The 23508-nt window shown below is 39.7% G+C and overlaps 1 protein-coding gene across 1 annotated transcript in view; it reads right to left on the bottom strand.

Moving 5' to 3' along the window:
- The window catches only part of LOC101733369 (carcinoembryonic antigen-related cell adhesion molecule 5-like), a 33298-nt gene extending 16228 nt beyond the window's left edge, over positions 1-17070 (bottom strand). Inside the window, exon 1 of the mRNA XM_031906538.1 lies at positions 16884-17070. Within this exon, the coding sequence (XP_031762398.1) occupies positions 16884-17070 (187 nt within the window). The remainder of the gene's footprint in view (positions 1-16883) is intronic.
- Positions 17071-23508: the final 6438 nt, after the last annotated feature.

The following is a 23508-nucleotide window of genomic DNA, read 5'->3' as shown; positions in this document are numbered from 1 at the left end:
GAATCAAAATGCACACCTTCGTAAACATCACCACATTTGATTGTAATGGATTCTGCTGATTTCAGAAATGTGATAGATGGTGTTAAATCACAAGCTAGAAACAGTACTTATATTTGACAATGGTTTTTTACCAAAGCAAACATCAACGTTAGGACTAAACCATTAATAACATCTTTTTGCTGAATTTCAACAGGTTTGTGTATTCACACTGACTTATAAAGTAACAGACAACTTGTCACACTTATGAGAAGGAAGCACAGATACAAGTTGAGGAGCTATAATAAAACTCCAAAGACCAAGTTAATGCTTCATTAATGTACAGGAAAATAATCCATATTGTTTGTCTCCACATCGTCTTTTCTAAAGGGCTGCTCTAGTACATGGGGATTTTGGTACAATCAAAAGAATTATTTACAGAAAGACAGGCATTCTTGCAGCTTTTTGATCTGGTTATGCACCTGGGTCCTCCTATATACTGGTAAGTTAATACAAGTAAATACGGTATACTCGTTTAATAATATACCATGTTTTGCCCAACAATGCAATTGTGGCAGATGCATCAAAATGTGTGCAGGTGCATATTCAATTTAATGAGAATTAGAGGCAATTGCATTGAGAATTTTAACTGGACTTGTGGCTCATAATTGAAAGGACACAGATTGTTCTACACAAGAGATTACACCGGTGAGGCTAAAGCTGGCCATACACGCACCGATACTATCGTACGAAACCCCGATATTCGGTGCGTGTATGGCATGTCTGCGAGTCGACCGATATCGCAGGAAGCTGCTGATATCGGGCGACTGCCGATTGGCAGAGCCCAGAATACTCAACAACTGCACTGAGATACAATTGTAACTAATAAGCTAGACAAGTCTTCTCTTCTCCAAAACCCCCAGAAATGTCTTCAAACTTTAAATAACCTGGGCATGGTAAAAAAAAATCGCTACACGCAGCATTTCTTTTTGTCCCTCTTTACATTTTTCAAATGTTGAGAGGTATGGACTAGAGTAAGATGGCAGATGTAAATGAAATTCTGCATCATCATAACTCAAAAACTAAAGCACATAAACAATGGTGTAACAAGCTGTCACCGGCCCCCTGCAAAGAAAATCTTTGGAGGGGCCTGGCGAGCACAGCCCGGTTCCAGTTGCTTGCCACACAACCTCCTCCACACGCATATCAATGGGTGGGGAGAAGGCTTCTTCCCATTTTCTGTGTAAAACCTGGCTGGGTAGGGTGGATTTTTTTTGAAGCTTCCTCTATAGTTACATGCCTGCACATAGATAATAATAATTAAAATGTTACATTTTCCAAAAACTTTGAATATGATAAAAAATATTTTGCCTTTAGTGCGTCTTTAAAACAAGCAGACATAATTATAATTTTAAATAGTATCAGCTAGGCAAGGTGATACTCTTATACAGTGAGGAACATAAGTTGCAAGTTCTCCCACTTAGAAATCATGGAGGGGTCTGAAATTCACATTGTAGGTGCATTCCAGCTCTTACCCACATATTCAATTCCTCTCTGGCTTCTGGTACTTTTCCCTCTCTCTTCAAACAAGCATGTGTCAAACCCATTCTTAAAAAGGCTACACTGGACCCATCCTGCCTTTCTAACTACCGCACCCATAATCTGCTGGACCCTATGCAGTCTGGTTTTCGGCCTGCGCACTCCACTGAGAGGGCCTTATGTAGAGTGGCAAATGATCTCCAGACTGCCAAGGCCAAAGGACGCTACTCGGTTCTCATTCTCCTAGACCTTTCCTCTGCTTTTGATACTGTTGACCATTCTATTCTTATGCAAATTCTCCATTCTCTGGGTATCCGGGATCAAGCAGCATCCTGGTTCTCTTCCTATCTCTCTAACCGCTCCTTCTCTGTCGCTCTTACTAACAAGTGTGGGGGTGCCTCAGGGCTCTGTGCTTGGTCCCCTGCTGTTCTCCCTGTACACTCTCTCTCTAGGAGACCTTATTTCTTCTTTTGGTCTTAAATACCACCTATATGCAGATGACATCCAGATATATTTAGACACCCCTGCACTGTTAGTTAGATTGGTAACTGCCTCCTGGCTATCTCCTCCTGGATGAACCGACGCCAGCTCAAACTTAACCTAGCTAAAACAGAGCTCATGGTCTTCCCACCCAAACCTGGCCCTCCTCCTCCTTTCACCATTACTATTGATGGCATGGCCATCAACTCTGTAAATTCTGCACGCTGCCTTGGGGTTATCTTTGACCAGTCTCTCTCCTTCTCTAACCATATTAATAACACTGCCAAACCCTGCCGCTTTTTCCTCCGCAATATTGCCAAGATACGCCCCTTTCTTTCACAAGCAACAGCTAAAACACTAATCTATGCCCTTATCCTTTCCCGCTTAGATTACTGCAATCTCCTACTAACCGGCCTCCCAGACTCCCACCTCTCTCCCCTGCAATCAATCTTAAACTCTGCTGCCAGGATCCTCCTGCTCTCTCCTAAGAGGGATCCTGCTCAGCCTCAATTTTTTTTTAAATATTCTTTATTTTAATTTTTGCAGAGTAAAGGAAAAAGAAAAAGGGGGTACAGAAAAAAGAAGGGTAAGGGGTAAGTATTTTGTATTTATCTTCAGTTACAATCAGCATACAAATATAGGAGATAACAATAAGATATTCCTAAACAAGGAAATTCAATAATTAAAGTCGTTCATATTATGGGGATGAGTGTCTATGTTGTTGGTCAACGGGTGTGTTATGTGTGGTGAGATGTTATGTATGTGGTCCATGGTTCCCACAGCCTTTTAAAGTCTGAGCTCTTGTTTAGGTTCATAAAGGTGATCTCTTCCAGTTTTCTTATTTCTTCCACTAAATGGATCCATTCTAGATACGTTGGGGGGTTTCTAGCTTTCCAGTGTCTCGGGATTAGGGTTCTTGCTGCATTTAATAGTTGTTGTGCTGCTCAGCCTCAATTAAGCTGACTAGCATGGCTGCCTGTCAAGTAAAGGATAGCTTACAAAATCCTTCTGCTGACATTCAAAGCCCTTCACTCCTCTGCTCCTCACTACATTTCTTCACTGGTCTCCCTACATGTTCCTGGTCGTCTCCTCCGCTCCTCTCAGAGCCTCCGTCCCTTTACACCATCCACACCCACTGCGCTCTCTCATCTTAAACCTTTCTATCTCACTGCTCCTTACCTCTGGAACTCTATCCCTGAATCCCTCCATAGGGAAAACTCACCCACTCTCTTTAAGAAAAAACTCAGCTGTTACCTTCTGGAGCACTAAAACATTATTTTGCCCAGTCCTGCGCTTAAGGGCAAATGGCCATACCTGATGCACTCTTACCTTCCAGTTTGTGCCTGTATGTTACCCAACCACTCAGATTGTAAGCTCTACGGGGCAGGGACCTCCTTCCTACTGTGTCTCATACCACATGGCACTTATATATATATGTTTACATATATGTATTTATTGTATTTATTTATTATATCACTTGTCCTCCCTGTGTGTAATTTTGTATTCTGTAAGACTGTACAGCGCTGCGTACCCTTGTGGCGCTTTATAAATAAAGTTATACATACATACATACATTCCCACTGTGAGAGACAGTATTTTAAAAAAAAATTCAGGAAATCACATTGTATGATTTTTAAAGAATGTATTTGTATTGCACTGCTGCACATAAGTACTTGAACACCTGAGAAAATCAGTGTTAATATTTGGTACAGAAGCTTTTGTTTGCAATTACTGAGGTCAAACGTTTCCTGTAGTTCTTGACCAGCTTTGCACAGGGATTTTGGTCCACTCCTCCACACGGATCTCCTCTAGATCTGTCAGGTTTTCGGGCTGTTACTGAGCAACACAGAGTTTCAGCTCCCTCCAAAGATTTTCTATTGGATTTAGGTCTGGCTAGGCCACTCCTGAACCTTGATATGCCTCTTGCGGAGCCACTCCTTGGTAATCCTGGCTGTGTGCTTCGGGTCATTGTCATGTTGGAAGACCCAGCCACGACCCATCTTCAATGCTCTGACTGAGGGAAGGAGGTTGTTGCTCAAAATCTCACAATACATGGTCCTATTCATCCTCTCCTTAATGCAGTGCAGTCGTCCTGTCCCCTTCGCAGAGAAGCATGATGTTACCACCCCCATGCTTCACAGTAGGGATGGTGTTCTTGGGATGCAATTCATCCTTATTTTTCCTCCAAACATGGTGAGTGAAGTTTAGACCAAAAAGTTCTACTTTGGTCTCATCTGACCACATGACTTTCTCCCATGCCTCCTCTGGATCATCCAGATGGTCACTGGCAAACTTCAGATGGGCCTGGACATGTGATGACTTGCATGATTTGAAACCATGACTGTGTAGTGTTCCACTGACAGTGACCTTTGAAACTGTGGTCCCAGCTCTCTTCATGTCATTGACCAGCTCCTCCCTTGTAGTTCTGGGCTGATTCCTCACCTTTCTTATCATCAGTGATACCCCACAAGGTGAGGTCTTGCATGGAGCCCCAGTCCTAGGGAGACTGGCAGTCATCTTTAGCCTCTTCCATTTTCTAATAATTGCTCCAACAGTTGATCTATTTTCACCAAGCTGCTTGGCAATTGCCCCGTAGCCCTTTCCAGCCTTGTGGAGAACCACAATTTTGTCTCTGGTGTCTTTTGACAGCTCTTTGGTCTTGCCCATGGTAGTAGTTGGAGTCTGATTGACTGTGGGGTGGACAGGCGTCTTTAAAGAGCTCAGACAGGTGCTACTAATTTAGATTAATGAGTGGAAAAGAGGCAGAGTAAAGGCAGAGTAATAAGTCTTTGAGAGCCAAAATTCTTGCTGACTGCCAGGTGTTCAAATACTTATGTGCAGCAGTGCAATACAAATACATTATTTAAAAATCATACAATGTGATTTGCTGAATTTTTTTTTTAAATGCTGTCTCTCACAGTGGGAATGCACCTACAATGTGAATTTCAGACCCCTCCATGATTTCTAAGTGGGAGAACTTGCAAAATCGCAGGGTGTTCAAATACTTATGTTCCTCACTGTAGGTCTCCCCCGGTGGTTTAGTGAGTGTTTTGTCTATCTTAGGTAGTAAATAAAATACATGGACACTTCAGTAATTGTTTAATGGCCTCTTCCTCATAATCTCTCCTGTTGATAATGAATTTACTGAAAGGGGATACAACAAGGAGAATTTATTAAAGAAGAAATGGGAAATAGGACAGAAAGACAGGAAAGAAGTGTGAAACCTAAATCCAAGGATAAAAAAAGAACTAAGTATCCCACGTGTTACAACATTCGGCCAACACTCACATTATATAAGCAAAACAACAAAGAGGTATTGGCCAAACCTTCAAAATGATAAATGTCATTTAAATATCTTCCCCAATTTAGCTATAAAAATGGAAAAAAGTATAGGGGAATGCGTAATGCAAGCAGATATTAAGAATGAGGTGAAAAGGGGCATTAGCTACAGAAAATGCACATTTCCCTGTCTTTATTGTTGACATTGTACAGTCATAACGGCAGGTGATCATTGTGTACATCCACATCAAGGGACAAGGAATCCTTTGAAGGATTTTACTATATGTGATACAGAAAATGTAGTATTTTGCCTCAAGTGCATTTGTGGGTTGGTATATGTAGGTCAAACATCACGCAAAATAAATACCAGGCTGAATTAACATAAAAGTACAATTAAAAATGATATACCAGATCTATAACAAACCAGTGAAAAGGGTGAAAAGGAAAAAGCAAGTTTAAAAAGGAGACAATATTAGCTAAACATTAATAGGAACTGCGACATAAGATGGCAAATGTTGGATAAAGTTGAGGCAGACAATGAAAACAAGCGACAAAAATTACTAAAGGAATGTTTCTTGATTTCTTGATTGAGGTTGGAGTGCACCCAAAAGTGCTCAATGAACAGTGTAAGTTATGTTGCTTTTTGTAATATGGTATTTTTAAAAAGTTTACTAATTGTCAATATCCTGTTTTTATCCACAGGTAACTGGCTGGGAAATAGATACACGTATAAATAATGGTAACATGCCCAGCTGGCAACGTATAATTATTTGCTGTATACTTAAAGGAATACTGTCACGGGAAAACATGTTTTTTTTTTTCAAAACCCATCAGTTAATAGAGCTTCTCCAGCAGAATCCTGCATTGTAATCTGTTTTTCAAAACACAAACAGATTTTTTTATATTTAATTTTGAAATTTCACATGGGGCTAGCGATATTCTCCACTTCCCAGGGTGCCACAGCCATGTGACCTGTGCTCTGATAAACTTCAGTCACACTTTACTGCTGCGCTGCAAGTTGGAGTGATATCCCCCCCCCCCCCTCCCCGGGCAGCCGATCAGCAGAACAATGGGAAGGGAGCAAGATAGCAGCTCCCAGTAGGTATCAGAATAGCACTCAATAGTAAGAAATCCAAGTCCGGCTTGGGACTCCTCCAGTTACATGGGAGTAGGAGAAACAGTGGGTTAGCTGAAAGCAGTTCTAATGTGTAGCTCTGGCTCCTTCTGAAAGCTCAGACTCAGGTACAATGCGCTGAGATTATAATCCTTTAAGTTTTGTCTTCATTCATAAAATATTGCTTAATAAAAAGACAACAAACTGCTAAAAGTTGCATTTCCCCTTCTGACTTGCTAGAATAACCTCATACTTAATTTTTAGTTCAAAAGGTCTAGTTTGTAGCTCATTACAAAACCTCATCCCTTTCCTTTAAAAAGTGCTGGTTGGAAAGGGCTCAAAACAAATTCTGGTTCCATATACTATGTATTGTATAGGCATATTATGTTACACCTGGGTACCCAGGACTTTTTAGCTTACTCTTTTGGGACACTAAAGGAATTAAAAAAAAAAAAACAGAAAGGATTAAGCCTGTCCATCAGTAATTATGGGTGTATTATTATTTTTCTGAGCCTTAAAGGAGACATATTGGATAAATTGAAAAAACCCTAATTTTGTAGGCAATTATGAATAATATAAGGTGCTGGTTTTACTTTGGGCTAAAAGTGAATCCTGTCAGCAAAAATGGCCCCTTTATTGCAGCTCCCTATAGATCCTATCAGTTTTCTGTTTGTGTTTCAAATGAAAGGTGGGCGTGTCCAAACTGTCCCTGCCAGAAGCACAATAGGAGGGGGAGAGCCAATCACAGCTCTGCAGTCACACAAGCACAGACAGGCTTTAGTTCCCTATCAGGTGCCGCCGCCCCCCTGCATAGCCAGAGACTAGTGGGGTTTTTGGGGAATTTCTCAATAAATCAGTCCGAAACACAACTTTTTAAGCACAATCCTTCTATATCTAGAGGAGTTTAATTCACTGGTACATTCTTAATTTTATATGTTATGTCTCCTTTATAAAATCCTAAATTTTCTTCAACTTACACATTATTGTCCTTTCAAGGATGTCACAATATTACTTGCAATATGACTTTTATTGTATCTCTAGTGTAAGCGACATAAAATCAGATATGTTACCTTTATATATCACTTTGGTGGCAGTTTCCTTATTCGCAGTGAGAATTCTCATGCACTCCATGCTGTCCTGCACTCTGTGTATTAATGACCTTCTTTTGATGCAGTATTTCACTTATAACTGAGTCCACCTTAAAGAAATGTGTTATCAGCAGTTTTTGGCATACACTGATCATATTCAATAGGGCCAAAATAATGCTTTTCATGGTGTTTGAAGAGTCCAGTCTATATCCCCCGCAGTCTTCTCAGTCTTATCATGACTGTTGCAGGGTGAGCAATCTTTGACACTTTGGAACACAAGTTCTTGCAGAACTCTCTCATCATTTGTGCTTTCCTTGATCCTTACATTCCATTATCTGGGTCTCCATCATGTCTTCCACTTTCTTATTGTGAGCATGTTTTAGTAGTCTCATTTTACTAACTGGATATTACATATATCTCTGTGTTTTGTGCAACAATTACTCTGCTATTAGTACCCTACAGTAATCACACTGCATACACACTATATGCAATACAACATTACAATTATCAACTGCAAAAAACTTGCAATATTTTTACTAATAGGACTCTACTAAAGCTCAGTTGCACATAGTTTCCCATGTGAGTTTGGGTTTTGGTATTTACTATGATTTTTTAATAAAAAATATATTGCTTTAAAAAAATAAATTATTATTACATTACAACTTTATTATATAAAGACAATAAACATTAATAGCATAGATATAGATATACTGAAATGTAAAGAAAACCTTTAAAGAGAAATTATTACACCCCTTTTCAACATGAGCTGAATGAATAGGGCTTGTGCATCTATTTCTGGTAAGAAAGAAAAAGAAGTCAGTTTTATTTTAGCACTTTGTCACTTTTTGTTCCTGTAGAACAGTGCTACCCAACTGGTGGCCAGCGTTCCCAACCTGTGTGGCCCCCCAACTCTCTGGCTGCTGTGACTGTGTAGGCTTTAAATATTATCAGTACTGAGATTAAATGACCCCCTGCATTGTTCACACCTCAGATTTAGGCTCTAAACCCCTGTATTATTCAAACATTAAGGCCCTGCATTGTTCACAACTCCGGCTGTAAGCGCCCACATTTCACCTGTTCACACTTCAGACAGACTGTAGGAGCAGTGCCTGCCCTATGCTGCCAGTGTCACTGTAAGTACTGCCTGCCCTATGCTGCCTGTGTGTGCCATACGCTGCCTGCCCTATGCTGCCTGTGTGTGCCATACTCTGCCTCCCCTGTGCTGCCTGTGTGCCCTACTTTTCCTGCCCTATGCTGCCTGTGTGCGCCATACTCTGCCTGCCCTATGCTGCCTGTGTGTGCCCTCTTCTTCCTGCCCTATGCTGCCTGTGTGTGACATACTCTGCCTGCCCTATGCTGCCTGTGTGTGCCATACTCTGCCTGCCCTATGCTACCTGTATGTGCCATACTCTGCCTACCCTACCCTGCCTGTGTGTGTCATACTCTTCCTGCTATATGCTGCCTGTGTGTGCCATACTCTGCCTGCCTTACCTTGCCTGTGTGTGCCATACTCTGCCTGCACTATGCTGCCTGTGTATACTATACTCTGCCTACCCTATGCTGCCTGTGTGTACCATACTCTGCCTACCCTACGCTGCCTGTGTGTCCCATACTCTGTCTGCCCTATGTGACATTAATTTCTTTCCTGCTGTGAGCACCAACCATTTTGGTTTTTGCTGCACTACCACCATTAATGTGGGTAAGGTCTTAAAAGCTCTAGTGATAACATGGGTGTGGTTTAAAAAAAAGGGGAGTGGTCCAAACTGGCTTCCATTATCTGCCAACCACCATGTAGGCAAGAAAAACTATGGTCATCAGAACATAAGAGGAGCAGATAAAACTAATAAAGTGTCCACTGAAACTCTACTGATAAGTAGCTGCTTAAGGGATCTTACATATAAGGATTTCTTGCTACGTTCCCCGGTGGTGGATGTCTTGTGTTCCAAATCAGGGCTGGGGCATATTTAAATTCGGCCTGTGCCTAGGGCGGCAGATTTTGGGGGGCAGCCCCTAAAAGTTCTCTTTTTTTTATTAAAAAAAAAATGTCCCCCCCCCTGCCTCTGCCATGGATTTTCATAGGGTTGCAGGTTCTGCGTGTGATGTTACAGGCCCACGCAGTATGTGACGTCACACACACAACGTAGATACATGTGATGTGATGTGCACAACATAGGGGTGTATTTAGGTCTGGTACCAAAGGAGGCACCGACCTAAATACACCCATGCTGCAGGGGAGGGGGTTGTACTCATAAGTTGTTTTCTGCCTGCATTCTGTGTGATCACAAGCCAGTCTGGAAGAATGGGCTGCATTTCCACCACAGCGGAATGCAGGAGAGATCAAACACACAGGAAAGCAGGAAGAAATGTGTGTGTATTAACACCCCTAAAACTGCTGCTTAGAAAAGGAAGGGGTTTGTTTTTTCAATGGTAGATAGGGAACAAATTGCCCTGTTTTTTAAAGGAAGGGGGAAAAGTTTAGTGAAAATAGCGCAACTTTCAAATTAGTGCTTTATAATGGCAAAAAAAATAGCAAAATATGTTTTTTTTTTTCAAAATAAATTAATAGGCAGAACGTAATTACAACACAAGTCCTCACATATATTGCTTTCATTTTTAGCAAAAGTGTTTTTAGGTGTTTACTGTTGCTTTAACTTGAGGTGTTACAATTTGTATGCAGCTATAGAGCAGTAGCATTCAGGGCGATTTCAGGATATTTGCCTATTGTGTTTTAAGTAAGTGCCTGATGCTCCTGAAGGAGTTTTAAAGATGTCAGTGGGGACAGTTCTGACAATTCTGACATTTTGCCACTATAAAACTAATAGTTGGTCCTGCAGTCCCAACAAAGCTAATCAGTTATTGGTTGATATTGGTTACTGCCCAGGTGCAAATCTGCAAACTATTAGTAAGCCTCTGTGTTTGGGAATGTGAAAAAAGTAGGACACCCCATTAAATATTCAGTTCTTTATTCAGAAATATTCACATATTGATGTCTAAACTTGTTTTCATTTATCTCTGGATTTAACTGCTGGTAAACAACAAAAATTAACATTGATTTACTCAAAAGATCTTTTGATTAAACAAAAGATATCTACAAAAATGTGTATTCTAACTGAGGAAAAAGTTAGGACACGCTACCCCCTAATAGCTAGTGTTACCCAGCATTCAGCTGTAACAAATTTATCTTGGTGCTAGGAATAGCACTTCAAACTGCTTCAATGAGTTATTCAACTGGTATCATTCATGTATAGTGCTTTGCTAAAGAATTTACCCCCCCTTGGCATTTTTCATGTTTTGTTACATTCCAACCTGTAAATGAAATGTTTCTTAATCTTATTTTATGTGATGGATCTGCACAAATAGTCTAAGTTGGTGACGTGAAATAAGAAAAATATAAACAAAAAAATAAATAAAAAAACTGAAAATAGGCATGTGCATATGTATTCACCCCCTTTGCCATGAAGCCCCTAAAAAGTCCTGGTGCAACCAATTACCTTTGAAAGTCACATAATTAGTGAAATGAAGTCCAACTGTGTGCAAGCTAAGTGTCACATGATCTGTCAGTATAAACACACCCTTTCTACACACCACTAAGCAAGAGGTGTCACTCCATGAAGGCCAAGAAGCTCTCCAAAAAAGTCAGGGACAAAGTTGTTGAGACGCACAAGTCAGGGTTGGGTTATAAAAAAAAAATCCAAATCTTTGAGGATCCCCTGGAGAACCATCAAATCCATCATCTTCAAATGGAAAGAACATGGTACCACAACAAGCCTGCCAAGAGAGGGCCGCCCACCAAAATTCACAGAAGTCATTAATCAGAGAGGCAGCACAGAGACCAAAGGGTAACCCTGAAGGACTTGCAGAGTTCCACAGCAGAGACTGGAATATCTGTCCATAGGACCACAATAAGCCGTACTCTCCATAGAACTGGGCTTTATGGTAAAGTGGCCAGAAAAAAAGCCTTTACTTAACATTAAAAATAAGAAGGCACGTTTTGAGTTTGCCAAAAGACATGTGGGCAACTTCCCAAATGTATAGAGGAAGGTGCTCTGGTCAGATGAGACTAAAATTTAACTTTTCGGCCGCCAAGGAAGATGCTTTGTCTGGTTTAAACCCAACACCCCAAGAACACCATCGCCACAGTGAAACATGGTGGTGGCAGCATCATGCTGTGGGGATGTTTTTCAGCAGCAGAGACTGGAAAACTGGTCCATGTCGAGGGAAAGATGGATGGTGCTAAATACAGGGATATTCTTGAGCAAAACCTGTGTCAGTCTGTTTGTGATGGAGGTTCACCTTCCAGCAGGACAATGATCGGAAGCATACTGCTAAATCAACACTCAAGGGGTTTAAGGCGAAACATTTAAATGTGTTGGAATAGCCTAGTCAAAGTCCAGACCTCAATCCAATTGAGAATCTGTGGTCATACTTGAAGATTGCTGTTCACAAGCAAAAACCATCCAACATGAAGTAGCTGGAGCAGTTTTGCCTTGAGGAATGGGTACAAATCCCTGTGGCAAGATGCGGCAAGCTCATAGAAACTTATCCAAAGCGACTTGCAGCTGCAATTGCCGCAAAAAGTGGCTCTACAAAGTACTGACTTTTTATTTTTTTTTATATTTTTTATTGGTTTTAACTGAAAAAAGTTAGAAGGAAGAAAGAAAAGGGAGAAGAAGGGGGAGCTAGAAAGTCTCAGTCTTCATGCAGTGGTAGTTGCGGGGGATTCGAGCCAGGGCTGTGGAGTCGGAGTCGAGGAGTCGGAGGCAATTTTGGGTAACTGGAGTCAGAGTCGGCAAAAAATGAACCGACTCCGACTCCTACTAAATTTAAATGGGAATAAAAAAAAAAATAAAGCAAGTTTATATGTCCCAATTCACAAACAGTCATAATTAATTACTTCTTTGCTATAAGAATAAAGCCCAATGCACACAGTGCATAAACGAACACGTTGAGTGACCATGAAGCATGCTTTTCATTGACTGTATGCTTCACTAAATGGGACGTAACCCACAGTTAAGGTGCGGCAGCTCCACTGCTTCGTGTTCCTCTGTTACAGGGAACCCAATGCCCACTGGGAACCTAGCCTAACTCTCACTGATAACTAAGTAAAAAAAATTTGCAGGACTAGAAATACTTGTATACGTGCTTTAATTGGGCAATACAGTAGAGTGTTGCCTTCCTAGCCAGTAGTTCTGTGGTTAAAATGACATGTATGTCTCCTTCCTTTCCTTCAATGAATGTATAAAATACATTAGCATATTAAAAACAGAGGAGTCGGAGTCGGAAATATTAGAAACTGAGGAGTCGGAGAATTTATCTACCGACTCCACAGCCCTGATTCGAGCCATGGGGTCCAGATACCTTCAAATTTGCCTCTGGCTAATAAGGTAAGCTTATACAGCTGCAGTTGGGAGTTGACCAAGGTGATCCATTTGCCAAGTGTTGGTGGCGTTGGGCCCATCGATTGCATAGCCACCGTCTTTTTGGCATAGAAGAAGAGCAGCCTCATGAGACATCTAATGTATGTTCTGGGCACCAGGGAGTCTAGTAGGCCTAGCAAACATAGTTGGGATGTAGACTTGGGGGAATGACAGATCTGTAGAAATTAACTTGCTTCAACAATTTCTCTATATCAGGGCAGTCCCATATTAGATAGAAAAAGTTAGCGGAGGAGGCCTTGCATCTCAGACAGTTGGGAGAGGCAAGTCTTCCAATGGTATGGGTGTGAGATAGGTTTGGTGAATAATTTTGAATTGTATGAGTTTGTCTCTGACGCTCACTAAAGGTTGGTATAGATTATCAATGATTTAATCCCAATCATCAGGATCTAAGTGGATCCCGCTTGCTTCCCATTTGTATTTTACTCTGGGCCGTGGGTCATATCGTTTGGAAATCAAGCATTTGTATGTGTTGGAAAGAAGCTTTTGTCTAGTAGGTTAAGTTATTAATTTCTCCAGATCAGTGTGCTGGATTTGTGGTGGTGATGATGAGAATTGAGTGGAGCAGAGATGTTTAATTTGCCCATATCTGCTACTGTGACAGGTCGGGTCAAGACACAGCCTGACAAAGTTGGGGTAGCGTGTGTAGGGTTCCATTTGTATACAGGTGGTCACCCTGTTTAACCCAGGTTTCGGCTTCTGGGAACACACGAAAGTGTTGGAGGTTGCTGTTGCCCCATAGTGGTAGTAGTATCAGGCGACAGCAGCCCTGGTGTGTCATACTGTCCCACGCTCTCTTTGTAGCATCTAAGACAGGTGGTAGGGGGCTAATGTCTTTTCAACTTCTATAGAGAGCATTATGTTGGCTTTCAATTGAGGTTGAATATAAAGCTTCTACTAGTGATGCTGGGTTTTCTGTGTCAAATGTTTTCCAATTAATAATCCTGGGGTTGGTCTGGAGAAGGTAGGGGTTTTGTTTCCCGAGATAAATTCAGATTGTGTCCGATCAATGTCTTGTAGGGCTTTTTTGGGTATATGGTTGGGAGTGTTGCTAAAAATATATAAAAATTTTTTGTAGGAAGATCATTTTACAGATATTAATTCTCCCGATTAGTGTTAAGAGCAGTTTTGTCCATAATTTAAGGGTGTCCTTGAATTAGTTGTGTAATGTGTAGAGGTTATGTTGAAAGAAAAGGCCTGGGTCCTTGTTGATGTGTATCCCTAAATATTTGAAGTTGTTTGTAATCAGCGGTACTTGTTCATCTAAGGGGAAGATGATAGATTTCTCCCAGTTAATTTGTAGTCCCGAAAGTAGTATCAAAGTAGTACCAAAGTGTTTAACTATTTGAATTGCTGGTGTGAATGAGTTGTGGGGATCAGCAAGATATAGCAATGTATTGTTTGCATATAGAGAAATCTTTTCCTCAACTATTTTGTATATAAGGCATTTGACTTATAATGTGGAAGATAAAATTGTGGAGAATAAAATCCTGTTTACTCTAACTGTGGCTTTTGGTTCTCTGTACATTAGTTTGATCCATTTAGTGAAGGCTGGGCCGAAGCTCATTCTAGCGAGGACTTCCCAGAGGTACGGCCACTTAATGGAATCAAACAGTTTGGCGGTATCAAGGGACACAACTAGCCTGGAACCTGGGTTCTTGTGAGCGATTTGTAAGTTAAGAAAGAGTCTAAGATTAAAGCTAGTAGATTTGGAAGGCATGAATCCAGTCTGGTCTGGTTCAACTAGGGTGGATATTACATTTGAGTCACTTGGTTAGTACTTTGGCTAAAATTTTCATTTCCATGTTGAGCAAAGATATTGGCCTGTATGAGGAGTAAAGTGTGTTGTCTTTTCCAGGTTTGGGTATGACCACTATAGTTGCATCGTAAAATGATTTAGGGAGGGAAAAGTTTTCAAAGGAGTATACAGTATTATTGTTATATATAATTTAGGGACAATTTCCTTGATGTGTGTATGGTACCATTCTATTACAAAGCCATCAGGTCCTGGGGATTTGCCTTAGGGGAGAGATAGTATGGCTTCTGCTATTTTGTATTGGGTGATGGGAGAGTCTGTATATTTTGTTTACTGGCGTGTGAGTTTTGGTAGAGGGAGTGTGTTGAGATAGTCATGGAGGTCCTGGTTGGAGTTGGAGTGCAGTAGATGTGTATAGAGAACAGTAATAGTTACTGAACTCCATAGCTATATCAGTTGGAGGAATAAGGGTCTCTCCTGTGGCAGATATTATTTTAGAAACAGCAATAGTGTTCTCAGGTGCCCTAAAGTACCGACTATAGGGGGGGTTTGAAAAGTTATGCATGCTGAAGTTTTCTGTTATTTTGTCCTATTTGTTGTTAGCTTCACAATAAAAAAAAAAAAATACATCTTCAAAGTTGTAGGCATGTTATGTAAATGAAATGGTGCAAACTCTTAAAACAATCCATTTTAATTCCAGGTTGTGAGGCAACAAAACATCAACAATGCCAAGGGGGGGGGGTGGGAACTTTAGCAAAGCACTGTAACAAGTGGTCATGCCTATATAATGATTTGTATATTGTCCATCTAACTAGAGTGCTATTCTTATCTTTTAGGGTGAATTCCCCATAATCTATCGGCATCAGGCCAAAATTAAGAGTCAGTCAGAGTTAAATTGACTATATCACGGCGCAGCTGGTTCCTGTTATATTATGTCGGTAGTAGGGACAACTGTTGAGGGCTATAATTGATGGACTGACTTGTGCGATGTTATATTAGCTTTTTTGTAGTTGCAGTTATAAATCCATTAGCCACAGCCGTGCAGAGGTATATGTGATGTTGGTAGTAGGCACGAATATGGAAGACTACTCATTATTGATTAACGCTATATAACCGGTTAGCAGTTGCAACATGTATGTGTGTCAGTAGGCTCAAATGTGCTGCATTAGAGCAACTAACTAATGTATGGAAAACAGGAAAGAGCGGTTACATTGCTGGTAATATTTGTGATAGGGCAAAAGAACCACAGTCGTGCCGAGGTATATGTATGCTTGGTAGTAGGCACAACTGTGAGGTGTTAAAATAAGTAATTAATATACGGCGCATGGGGAAAGAGTGGTCATATGCGCAAGAATAACCAATACAGCATAAGAGCCACAGTTGTGCCGAGGTATTTACATGGATTGTAGGAACGTCTACTGAGGAACTGAATGTCCTTTTGATTGATGCGATGATGGACAGTTGTAATGCTGTCATTAGATCACTATATAGGTGATATGTGAATCAGTGAGAACCGGTGGTTACAAATTTGATGCTGTAGTGGTTTGAAGTAGTTGCAGCACCTTTAAATTTAATTTGTCGAGTGAATGAGAGCAGTGCCGAGATATACGTACATTTTGACTGTCAAGACTGGCAATCCCTAACAATAATAATATAACAGAATATAGTGATATAGCCAATTTAACTCTGACTCACTAATCATTTTGGCCTAATGCTGCTAGATTATGGGGAATTCAACCTAATATACAGGAATAACACCCTAGTTAGCGGGACAATATCTGAATTGTTATATAGGCGACGAATGATACCAGTTGAACTGATACAAGCAATTTGAAGTGTAATTCCTAGCACCAAGATAAAATTGTTACAACTGAATGCTGTAACATCCCAACATAAGTGGCAATATAGTTGGTTACATAATTGTTACTTTTGCTTTAAGCAACAGACTAATAGATATAAGTTAGGCTATAAGATAGGTACTGGAGTTTGATTTTTTGGTTTAAATTTCCTACTTTTTCTGTACTTTTTTAATGAAAGGTTTTTAAATGTTTGAATAAAAGTTGATTTTATGGCAGGTGTGCTAATAGTTGTGTTTCTTGAAATATATTTATCCTAATTAAACTACACAACGTGCACCCGGCAATATACTATAGTGTGAGGTTCCCTTCCTTTACTACTATCTACCAGTCTCCGACATCAGTCTGAGGAAAGTTTACCCCACTCCTCAATGCAGAATTCTTTCACCTGTGAGATGTTTGAGGGGTTTATTGCATGTACAGCCCGTTTCAAGTCACCCCACAGCATCTCAATGGGATTAAGATCTGGGCTATGACTCGACCACTCCAGGACTCTCCATTTCTTAGTTTTCAGCCAGTCCTTGGTGGATTTACTGGTATATTTCATTGTCGTGTTGCAGGGTGCAGTTCTGCTTCAGCTTTAATTTTCTTACAGATGGTCTCGCATGTTCCTCAAGCAGCCTCCGATACACAGTACAATTCATGGTGGATTCTATGATGGTGAGCTGGCCAGGTCCTGCTGCAGCATAGCATCCCTAAATTTTGACACTTCCTCCTCCATGCTTTACAGCTGGTATGAGGTTCTTTTCCAGGAATACTGTATTTGGTTTATGCCAAACATGTCCTCTGGTGTCCACATAATTAAATTTTAGACTCATCTGTCCAAAGAACATTATTTCAGAAGTCCTGGTGATTGTCTACGTTTTCTCTGGCAAACTTCAGTCTGTCTTTGATGTTTCTCGTAGAGAGCAAAGGTTTCCTCCTTGTACACCTCCCAAGCAAGTTAAAGTTGAGCAGTTTCTTTCTGATTGTAGAGGCATGCATTTTCACATCAACAGTAGCAAGAGCCTGCTGTAGGTCCCGTGATGACATTTTAGGGAGACTTCTGGAGACTTCTTTTAGCATCTTGTGGTCTGCTCCTGGGGTGAACTTGCTTGGACAGCCAGACCTGGGCATGTTGGCAGTTGTTTTGAAAGTTCTCCACTTGTAGACTATTTTCCAGACAGTGGAATGGCTGATTTCAAATTCTTTTTAAATCCATTACCAGACTTATAAGCTGATACTATTTTCTTTCTGAAGGCTTCAGAGAGCTCTCACCATGGTGTTCACTCAACAGTCACACCAAACTAAATGTCTGAGGTTTAAATAGGGCAAACCTTCTTCAAAATGCTGAGCAACAATGTTCTAATCATGTGCACCTGATGTGATACACCTGTGTGTTATTTCAGCCATTTTAAGTGGGTTTAAATATGGGGGTGTTCCTCACCAGAAATTGCATTTTTGTAGAATTACGTTTTACAGAATATTTTGAAAAGACTTTTCTTCAGTTTTAATTGTTTAGTTATATTACTTGAATTGAGATTAAATATACATATGTCCAAGAATGTTACAAAAACACACAGGATTTTATAGGGTGTCCTAATTTTTTCACATGACTATAAATGGCAAAATCTCTGGCTCTTTAAGTGATAAAGATTAAAATTGCTGTCATTTTTGGGCTATAAGTGGGCATGATATGGGCTCTATTCCTTCCTTACTTCTTCAGTTCAGTTTCCATGTAATTCTTAAACTGACCATTCTTTACACTGGGTAAATGTTTGAATTTAAAAAAAACTACTAATGTTCACTGTTGAATACTTTCTGTGTCAGAAATATATCTGAGGGAACTTTGCTAAGTACAACATAAAGGCTCACACATCGAAATAATGTATTAGCTAATATGCCCTTGTATTTCCTCTTACATATACAAACAATATGTTACATAAACAATAGACTAAAAGGCTTTAATTAATTATAATAATTGCACTAGAAGTTAAAAAAACTCTGGCAGCAAAAACCCTTTAAAGGGGACCTGTCACCCCAAGACATAACTCCAAATTATTTTCTATATTGATAGTTAAGCAAAATAAACGTTACTTACGCTATATAAATAATATAAATCTTGTTTCCTTCCGTCTTGGAATTACTCAATCAAAGCAAGCAGGCAGCTGCCATTTTGTGGACACTGTTATGAAGGCAAACTTTGTATAATGCCAAAATCTTGTGTACGTGCCATTATGGGGGGACCAGATGCCCATGCCCTTGCACTGGCTACATAATTAGATGCTGAGGAGGGAGGGGGGAAAGTGAGATGTGCAGTGACATCTAGGTAGTGCTGAATGGAAAGCTAAAGATATTGTCTGCCTAAGGCATAGAGGTGGGGCAAGCAATATATGATTGACAGCTGGGATTTTTAAATGCCTTTATAATGGGTATGGATGTGTTAATATAAAAATGACTTTGGGTTTCATGTTTAATTTGAATAGGACTTTTATTATACCGCTTTTTATGTCTGGGTGACAGGTCCCCTTTAAGACATTTTCAGCTCTAGCAAAGCCTTTATCAGGTGGTAGAACAGATTTGAGATCAATGTACACAGTAAGTACATCATGTACTGTAATTTGTTCTTATAATACTTTTACAGTGATGGAACTCACTTTTCCACCCCTGTAATTACAAGCTTCATATTTTTGTAATTCTGCATTGAGCATAAGTTTCAAAAGTATGAGGCATACAGACATTACAAAATGAAACTGGTGCATATGAACTATCATGTCATGTAAATTGTGTTGATTTTTAGTTACAAGAAAATCAATACATTTATTGCATTTTATGTGGAGTTATGCCACAAAAAATAAAGTTCGGCCCAGAAACCAAATACTGTATTATTGGAAAGTTCATATTCTCCTGAATGGAAAATGGGCAAATATGTATTTGCACTCCATTCTATCAAACCGCAAAGCATTTTTAAAGTGGCTTTAATTGAAATATTTAGTATCTTATCTCCCTCATACCATTAGGTACCAAGATAAAACATCCTAAATATGAATGCCAGGGATCTAATGAACAATTTGATGCTCAATGTGTACATGTTTTTTAAAGGATATGGCATGTACGGGCCCCAAAATGAAAACATACAATATATCATTTGTCCATATATTTATTGCATTATACACAGAGTAAAGCCATAAAAAACTTAGTTCACCAAAAAAAACATTGGAAAGTACACATTCTCCCAAATCCAAAATGGATAAATAAATCTTTCTACTCTAAACTAGCAAACTGCAAAGCTTTCCTTATAGGATTTTTTTAGTTTTGATTGCATATCTGAAAATCATCTTAAAGTCTGCATTTTACAGCATCTTATCTATCGTATCTATTTACCAAAGTCCTCTTTATGGCATTTAAAGACCCCAAAATATACCTTGTGCATACTAATTTCATAATTTATAATTCAACTACTTAAAATTATGCTGCCTGTTTTAAGTATAATATTTTCAAAGTGCATATTCTCCCTAATCCAAAGTGGGTAGACATGTCTTTCTTCTCCAAACTAAGTATGTGCTGTGTAAAGACCTCACAATTAAAACTGTTCATACAAATTTTTCATGACTGACATTCTAGCAACTGTGCACCTGGTGTGCAGAAGGAATAAGCAGTAATAAGATCAATCAGTGTTGCTCACTCAGAATTACGCCAAGCCGGTGCAGTTTTCTGCTTACAGAAGCACCAACCCAGGGTATCAGGTAAGCAACTATAATCACAGGGATGGGCATCCCCCATTAATTTAACCTTTCCTTCTGCTTTAAGTAATAGAAAAATCTATCTTTATTTCTATGCTATTAGATCAATGACCATTCCTAATAGCTGTGGTAACGGAAAAACTATACACCCAGAACAAATAATACACTCACTGGCTGATGTGGCCAAACATGTATGCGTGCCCTTGGTTTGTTTGTGTGCACCATGAGTTGTATGATCCCCGGGCCGACCATTAGTACTTAAAATGGCAATTTTCTATTTAGGATTACCCACTGGCACATACTATTAAAAAAGTATATTTTTTAAAAATGGTTTATTTAGATGAAGCAGAGTTTCACATATGAGATGTTTCCTGTAATATAAATTATATTGCTTGGGAGGTATAGTTTTTTTCTTTAAAACAGAGGTTTTTGCATTGGTACATACAAAAGGGGCCATACCCAGAGTTTGGAGCCACTGTTCTAGAGATGTCTGTGTCAACATGTTGAAGCTCATCTTTGCCGCAAAAAATGTTACAGGTACCGTATATAAAAGAACAAAGCAAAACAATAAGGGGAATCATGTTACATTAAAAGGGACCTGTCACCCAGACATAAAAAGCTGTATAATAAAAATATTTTCAATCCTTTGCAACCACCATCCTCACTCAGTGTAGAATCCGGTATTCATTAAAACTGGTTTTATTCTAACATTGATTATAACATGATAAATTTAACTAATCTCTAACTGGACCCTTGCAGAGTTTAAATATAACTCAACTTACTAGTAGATTATGCATGCTACAGGAATCAACATCAGTGTGTGAGGATCGTATCAGTTATATCTATTTCTCTCTTTTGCTCAACATTCAAAGATCAGTGAAATCTAACTAAAGTTTAATATATATGAGATATAAAGTAGTCATAATATTTAAAGTTTGTTTTTATATAAGATCAAAGGGAAGAATGTATATTTAATATATGCCTTGTATAACATCCCTTTTCACTCATTCCTCAAAATTACATCCCTTACATTACAATTGTAATTGGGGATTTTCTCAACCCAGATTAACAGTAGCATGGTGGTGGGCATCTCCAACTGTAAATAACCCTGCTACCAAACTAGAAGCCTGTATAATAAAATCATATTAGCAGCTCAAAAACATGTAATACAGAGGGTGCAAATACACAACTATATACACCATGAAAGCTACTGTCTGTGTCTGGCATACTGCCTTGAACCTAACTCCCCGACCCTCTAATCATCTCTCTCTCTTTGCCCCCTGTGGTATAATCCTATTAATACTCATTTATTGACTATCTCAGACCCCCAATTATGGGCTGCATATAAAGTAAAAACTGTAAAAGATCTAATTCACAACTCTTTGGTGGCCAACTTTCAACACCTCAAGATTCAATTTCAATAACCTAACTATATGCTATTTAGGTTCTTCCAGCTGAGGCGCACATTACAGGCACTGGCCACATTCTGAATACAGGAGCTCAGAAATCTAGAATTCCTGGCTCATTCCCCCCAACTCCCAAACCTCTTTCAAAATTCTTTGCACAATATATACAGATCAACATTTCAATGACATTGATACCCTTCACTAATTGGGCCAAGGACATTCCTACAGACAACTGGTCTGACATTCTAGACATGCAAAACATGGTCTTGCCATAGAATCCAAAAATTCTGGGAATATCCATTTCAAGACACCTCTCAGACTCTCTTATGATACCCATACAACTTGACCCCACGGTCATGCTCTTTAACCAGGTAGAGGACATGACCACAACTAGAGCCCTAAGAGCATTATTGGTAACCCTCTTTTTGGTAGCAAAAAAGTGTATTGCCCTGCATTAGAAGGCCCACCAACCTTAGCCTTCTGGCAATATCAAGTTAATCAGGTAATCCCTCTATACAAACTCATATATATCAGACACAGCTGCCCCGAGAAATTCGAGAAGGTATAGGACCCCTGACTGAACTCCATGTAATCAGAGTGTAATGTGGGGATTTGTAGACCCACCTTACCCTCTGCACCAACAGAGCAATTTATAAAGACTGGACAGTTTTACCATACAAGGCCATACCAATAACACAAATTGGTACTCACTCACACACCGGTAAACTTTGTTTAGATTCCTTCCCTTTTTATTTTGTTTGGTTTATAAAAAAAATTAAAAGTAAATTTTCTAGTAACTGTGGGAGGCCCACATGGCTGAATTTATTAAGTTCGGCTCTATGTGCCTCTGACAGGTCATCCTTGCAGGCATTGTGGGGGGGGGGCTGTTTTCACATATCAATGCAACAACCATAACTGTATGTAACCCTCTCAAGATGCTGTACCTGCTACTGTATATCAACCAACTACATGAACTGTCTTTCATGTATAATTTGTTCAATAATCTTGAATTGTAGGGATGCACTGAATCCAGGATTTGGTTCAGGATTTGGCCTTTTACAACAGGATTCGGATTTGGACAAATCCATGCTCCTGGGTGAACTGAATCCTTAAAATCCATGCTCCTGGATTCAGCTGAATCCAAAAATAGTGGATTTGGCGCATTGAATTGAATTGTTAAAAAAAAAGAAATCTAAGCTCTCAATCATATATTGCTTTCCCCACCTCTATGCCTCAAGAACAGCAATCACTTTCATTTCTGTATGTTCTAGATGTCATTGTCCTCCTCACTCTCCATAACTCTGTAGCCTATGTATTGAGATCAGGTCCCCTATTCTGGCACATACACAAGATTTTGCCTTAAATGGATACTGACACTAAAAAAGTACAAATATGATTCTACATCCAAACACACCAATAATTCATGTTAGAGAAGCAGAACTTTCAGGAAAAACAGCTAAGTAATTTTATTTAACATTCTGGACCGACTGCCTGGCAACCCAACTGTAGCTTCTAAAGCGGTCTGTCAAAAGTGGAGTAGCGGACGTCAAAAAACTGTGAGGACCCAAATGGTACATTTGTACTTACTTTAAGCCAGAATAACTAAACAGGTGACCTCCCTTTCCAGAGCCTGCAGCATTCACCTGTGAATGTGTTCCATCACTGTGTGTGGCTTGCAGACAATATTTTTTTATGCTTCTCTCCCCCCTCTCTTCTCTCCCTCTCCTCATTACATGCACAGAGAATTAGCAGACACAGTCAATCTTTCAGAGATAAGGTCCGATTCCAGACACACTACAAACTTGGAGAACTGTTGCTTCAGCTCTTCTCTAAAAGACTCTGAATGACTGACTGTCT

This window comes from Xenopus tropicalis, chromosome 7 (genome assembly GCF_000004195.4).
Source record: "Xenopus tropicalis strain Nigerian chromosome 7, UCB_Xtro_10.0, whole genome shotgun sequence".
NCBI lineage: Eukaryota > Metazoa > Chordata > Amphibia > Anura > Pipidae > Xenopus > Xenopus tropicalis.
The sequence above is the reverse complement of the archived record's forward strand: the minus strand, read 5'-3'. Positions and strand labels throughout refer to the sequence as shown.